The following is a 6,105-nucleotide window of genomic DNA, read 5'->3' as shown; positions in this document are numbered from 1 at the left end:
GTATTGTGACAGAAGCAGCAACACCTGCAAACATCAAAAAATGCAGTTGGAAAAATATGAATTAATAAAAATAGTAGACCCACATACATTGTTTCCTGACTGTTGTTGTATGCTGTTAATTGTCAGTTTGTAAAGTTTAGGCAAAGTAGGAAGCAATGTTAGGATGATGTGATTGGTGGCTAGACCAATGATTTCAAAGTGTTGCAAGTGTTGGAAACTTACCCAATAGAGAGTCACCACACTTTATTCACTTTGTGAATGAGTCTGGATTTTTCCAAGCCAACAGGAAAGCTGGCGATTCCAAGGGCCTTACAATGACAGAGAGCCCCCAGAACATATGTCAAGGATCGATGGTGGGGGCCCAAGTTACTACAGTTGAGGCCAAATTTGTTGGAATTTGTTGAAAGAATAATACAAATTTACTTAGATAGATAGATAGATAGATAGATAGATAGATAGATAGATACTTTATTGATCCCCAAGGGGACATTCAAGCCAAGGGGAAATTCAAGGGTCATTCAAGGGTCTTAGTCATTCTCAATTCAGAATTTGAGTCTGATACTGCTCCATTGGGACGTGAATATGGGGCGTGCTTCACCGATACAGGGGTAAAAGGCCTCTGCACTCAATTAGGTAGACCTCATCAATCAGAGCAACCAGATAGCCTACTGTGACACCTGTAGGAAGAACACCCAAACCATCCTCCCACTGCGCAAAGAGACCTATTTTGGACATCCAATTTCAGGTGCAGATTGTAACACCTTTTTTGTTGATTGTAGTACTCGAGTCGTCTCGAGACCGATTTCTGCTTTCTTGGTCTCGTCTCGGACTTGTTCCATCAAAGACTCGGTCTTGACTCAGTCTCGGACCACAGTGGGAGGAAAAGGACTCGTAATTTCACCTGCTGACCTACAGACACTCACCGGCAGCAGAGCCATAGAGATACAGTAAATAAACGGCTCTGACGGCAGTATCTTTGCATTGCACCATGGGATGTCATTTTCAAATAATGCCCTTCAACATTGCATTTTATTATTATTGTTGTTATGTGTTTGAACATAAAAATATGAACATAAAAAAATGCGTTAGTCTCGAGGACTCGGTCTGAAATTACGAGTCCTTTTCCTCCCACTGTGGTCTTAGACCGAGTCAAGACCGAGTCTTTGAAGGAACAAGTCCGAGACGAGACCGAGAAAGCAGAAATCGGTCTCGCGACCGGTCTCGAGTCCGAGACCGGACTCGAGTACTACATCACTACATCAGACGTCTAATGTTTATAGGCTCCTTCTCCACAAATGCCTTAACATTGTTTTCTGGTCGTTTTTTAACGTTATTGCACTGTCAATGTCTTGTACAACAGACGCGATAGCGAAAATCTAAATGTCTAGCTTATAGTGACAGGCTTTTTGTTGCACACAAAATCAACCAAAGTGCGCTTAGGAGACGTGATAGATGAGGCACCAGTGCTCATCTGTCCATCATCGTACAAAGCCCGCCCCAAACAATTTGATTGGTGCAGTCAATTCGAATCGCTCTGGCTCAGGTTCCAATTCTGGCTCTGGAACAAGTCCAGACCAAATTTACAGACCTCAAATTTTGTGGGCGGGGTTAAATTCCCGTTGGCTTCCAGGCATAAGGTATAAAAAAAAGAGGGGGGGGGGGGGGTGATGCTGTGGTGCAACTGGCCACCACATTCAGGTCTAAGTATACCACATTCAGCTAAGTATGTCCATGGCAACCCGGGTTCGAGTTCAACCCAGTCATTTCTTGATTCCATTCCATCCCTCTCCCACTCGCTTCTGCTCCCCTCACTTTCTCAAAAAAGGCAAAAGGCCAAAAATATACACTTTATACACTCTAAAAAGTGATTGACATTTTGTGTCAATTTCAACACAGCAATTGTGTGGCTGGCTGGGTGAAAGACAGTTTAAAATACAATTTTTTAAATAAAAATTTTAACACATCACTTTTTAGAGTGCTTTGTTTATTTTGCAAAGATACACTGAAATGGCACGTAAAAATGTGCTTACCTGTAAAAAAGCTGGATTATAGTGATGTTTCAAGCAAGCTGTTTCACCTTTATAGTGTTCAGCCATTCAGCCTATTTAAATGGAGATAGTAGCCACTCTGTAGTTTGATATCATTATGTGTACCACACAGAAAATGAACCACAGAAGGCAGATTTGTATAAGGAGATCAGAAAGAAAATTATATATACACATTTTAAAGGTAAAGGCAGACCATCTACAAAGCAGCTTGATGTTCCTGTGACTACAATTGCACAGACGTTTCAGGTTCATGGACTGTAGCCAACCTCCCTGGATGTGGCCACAAGGGGAAAATGTGCCCTAAACTGAACAGAAGGATAGTAGCTCCCAGGTCAACCAGGGTACATCAGTGTCTGATCACACCATCAGTCACTTTTTGGACAAAAGCGTGCACTTTGGAGGACTCCACTGAAAAACCAGTGTAGAATTAAAAGCAGTCTGAATAAAATACATATTGTGAAGTCAAAAATTCCTCTGGTAGAAATGTCTTTTGGGTTGATGAGACAAAACGTTTTGGTACGTCACATCAGCGTTATGTTCACAGATGAAAAGTGATGAATTCAAAGAAAAGACCGCCATGCGTGAACCTTGAAAGAGTCATTCCCCCTTCCATGCTTAGCCCCCTGAAAGCCAAGTAAGCCGAAAGCAGTTTTTGAATCGACAACGATGACTGCACCTAAGATGACAAAATGTATGTGGCATTTTGGTCTCAAAAGAAACTGCATCAACCAAGTTTAAAACCAATAATTTGTTGTGTGGCCACCAAATGAAAACTATAGCCAAATGCAAAAATCACACTTCAATCATGATATCTTATGAAGAGTACTGAACCTACTTTGCAAATTTGGCTATGATGACTATAGGGCCCGTGTGTGTGTGTGTGAACTTGATAATAAAAAAAGTTTTGAATCTGAAAATGATAGGCCTATAGGCCTACGTGAATATGATGTGATTGTAGGCAATCACACTGATTGACATCAAGGGTGTCTGAAAAACTAGGTTACATTTGAAGATAGATTTTTTCACTTTTCACAACAGAGGGCCAGGGGCTGAAAACACGGATGTGACAAGTAGGAGTAGCATGAACAAGAGTCTAAACTTCTAAATCTGTCAGAATGTAGCCTAATTGGCTAGCCTATAGACCTGTATGCCTAGTTTAGTTGGTGGTTTTGTCTAAAACGGGAGATTAGATGAGAATCTGAGAAGTAATACCGTGCCAAAGAATCCACGGATTGTCCTGAAGCTTTTACAACAGGCCAATATGTTTTAACGTTTATTATATCGCGAGATGGATGCAATGGGAGCGCAGAATGTCATTTGGTAACACGACCCCATTTGAAAGCACCATTGGTGCTAGTTGCTCCATATGACCACAAGGGGTAAATTCGGGTAGATTCCGCCCTTTGCCAGTTAGCGACTCGACTCGTTCGCTTCCTTGTTTAACTTCTGCTGTTGGCAGTTTTTGTCAGCAACTCCCCAGGAACTTCGGTAGCCGCTAACGTTACATGGTCGACATGGCGACCGACAAAATAACGCGACGTTTTCTGAAAAATAGATGAAGATATCCACTATTCTTTGAAGCAAGTAAGTATGCACTAGTTTTGTTAGGTATTTGTAGCAATGCTTGTGGTCTCTGGGTGTGGACTAAAATCTCAGATAAGAGAATAAAATGGCCAATACATACAACACAGGTTAGCTAGTAAGAAAATGCTGGCCTCTGTTCTTCTTAGCTACTAACGTTAGGATGCTAGAACATTAGCCGCCTATGGATAGCCAGCCGGCGGTGTTGTTTGCCGAGCTACGTTAGCATGGTTGTTTCTGTAGACTGACGAAGGTTGGCTATCCCCTGCTGTTGGCTCCAGTTAATGGTAACGTTAAATACATCTACAGATATCGCGCTCATTAATTTAAGGAACTGTTAGTGATTGGCGCATGAACTCCATTAAAAGTTAGCACGTTAACGTTAGTTATTAGCTGGGGGAAAGGTACGAGTGTTTATGAATATTGGAAATCCTATCTCATAGATGACCAAGTGAAATTGTAGCACCGTGGCTAACGCTATCTGGTTGCCTCCCGTAGCAAGAGCTAGCAGCTAGCTGACCGAGGCAGTGCTATTTATTTCGATTCGTTAGATCACCACATTAGTTTCGTTTTTAACGTAATTTATTTGTGAGATATCAGATAGTCTACTAGAGATTACAAATGCGCCCTTGTTCCAGACAGTGATAGCCACTCACAATTTGATGTAACGTCACTATACGAATCGGCAAACAGTAACGTTATGTTAATGTTACATAATCATGCAAGATGTTTCTGGTAATTCAACTAGCATGGCTAACTGCCGTCTGTCTAGCTAAGGCTAGCTAGAATCTAGCTATTTGTTTGACGTAACGATATATTTAACAGGAACGGTATTTTTACTGTGTTAAATGAAACGAAACTTCCTCTGTTCTGTCAGACATGGTACGTGATATTGTGCAGCTAAGGTTAATTACTAATAGAAGGTACCCTGACCACCCAGTATGTTTGAGATGAAAACGGCTAGTCAAATGAGGTGTAGCTAACGTTAAGCATAGCAAAATTGTTGTTTAGCGTTAGCAAGCATAGCAAGCTAGGACATGGTATCCTGCCGGTTAGGGAACATTTACTTATCGATAGTTGGGTAGACTACGAACATAAACCTGCTTAAGGTTGATTCTTTCAACAGTTCATATCTTAACATGCGAATGTATGTCGAGGACTTGTAGATTTAACATGCACGCTATTGTGGAGTTTCAAGCCGCGACATTTTCCTGGATAACAACATTTCTCCGCCTGTTACACAAGCTAACGTTACTTACAGATAACGTTAGTGCTAGCTATTTAGCTGAGTTGTTGGGCTTTCTAGTTTACACGCCTATTTTTAGCGATACAAAAATATGACGGCAAACGCTATCTTATGCTATAGGTATTTGATTTCAAACTGAGTGAACGAAACATAAGGACATAATTAGGATGCGCTTGGTTATCATCACGTTAATTGTTAAGGTTTTATGTAAAACCAGATATTATCGTGTGCGGAGCCGGGATATCCAGATGGGAAGATCCTGTCTAGAGTTTTCTGGTGCGCTGATGTTTCATGATTAGCCATTTCTTGGAAGTGTACATAGTATTTCACTGCTTTATAATGTTATGCTATACGTAATGTTATCACCTCTCTATCGAAGTATCACGTTGAAGATCGTCTCAAGACGTTTAGATGGTTGATGTTGTTGCTTTGTTTACTATCTTCTATCTGGTTCAAAACTTGCTGTGACGATGTGCCAGTAACTTCAACGAGAAAAGCCACTGGCCGGTCCTTTGTCCTTTAATGTAATACCAGACACGAGTAAATTTTATAGGGGGAAAAAGACCTTGATAAATTATTGAAAATATATGAGTAATATCGTTGTGTTCAACAGCACTGATTCACAGTATGATGTCATTTTATGTGATGTATTTTCCTTTGTCTTTCAGGTGTTTTGTGTCACACCATGTGATGACCATCCACAAATCGTCCGGCATTTAAAGGAATCTAATGGATAATTTTGATTCCAGTGGAATCTAATTTTCTTTCTTTGTAAAACAAATAGAAAAGGATACAAATCAGAGTCACTTGAGCCAACTTATGCCATTCTCCTTGACTCAGGAAAAAAAAAAATAGATACGATTTCCCCCCATTTTTTACATGTAGACCACTTCTGTTACAATGCCAGTGCAAGCCCCACAATGGACAGAATTTTTGTTGTGTCCAATATGTACACAAACATTCGAAGAGACTGTGCGGAGGCCCATCAGCCTGGGCTGTGGCCACACTGTCTGCAAGATGTGCCTGAACAAGCTGCACCGAAAAGCCTGTCCCTTCGATCAGACTGCTATCAATACAGACATCGAGCAGCTGCCAGTCAACTCGGCCCTGCTTCAACTGGTGGGGGGTCAGGTAGGTTGTGCCATACTAGGATTTCAATTAACTTGCAGCAGGTTGATATTAAGTATAAGTATATATACTCTTTTGATCCCGTGAAGGAAATTTGGTCTC

At 41.1% G+C, this 6,105-nt stretch overlaps 1 protein-coding gene across 3 annotated transcripts in view; it reads left to right on the top strand.

Moving 5' to 3' along the window:
- The first annotated feature begins 3,485 nt into the window (after window positions 1–3,485).
- Window positions 3,486–6,105, top strand: part of rc3h1b (ring finger and CCCH-type domains 1b) — a 28,742-nt gene continuing 26,122 nt past the window's right edge. For all 3 annotated transcript variants that reach the window (XM_076294591.1, XM_076294590.1, XM_076294589.1), the window contains exons 1-2: window positions 3,486–3,632; window positions 5,544–6,006. In XM_076294591.1, the coding sequence (XP_076150706.1) occupies window positions 5,776–6,006 (231 nt within the window). In that variant the 5' untranslated portion in view covers window positions 3,486–3,632; window positions 5,544–5,775. The remainder of the gene's footprint in view (window positions 3,633–5,543; window positions 6,007–6,105) is intronic.

Source organism: Alosa pseudoharengus, unplaced genomic scaffold (assembly GCF_046254945.1).
Source record: "Alosa pseudoharengus isolate Yale_2024_CS ecotype anadromous, Long Island Sound unplaced genomic scaffold, YU_APseudo_1.1 YU_APseudo_1.1_scf_2, whole genome shotgun sequence".
Lineage (NCBI taxonomy): Eukaryota > Metazoa > Chordata > Actinopteri > Clupeiformes > Clupeidae > Alosa > Alosa pseudoharengus.
Note: the sequence above shows the minus strand (reverse complement) of the source record. Positions and strands in the feature narration are given on the sequence as shown.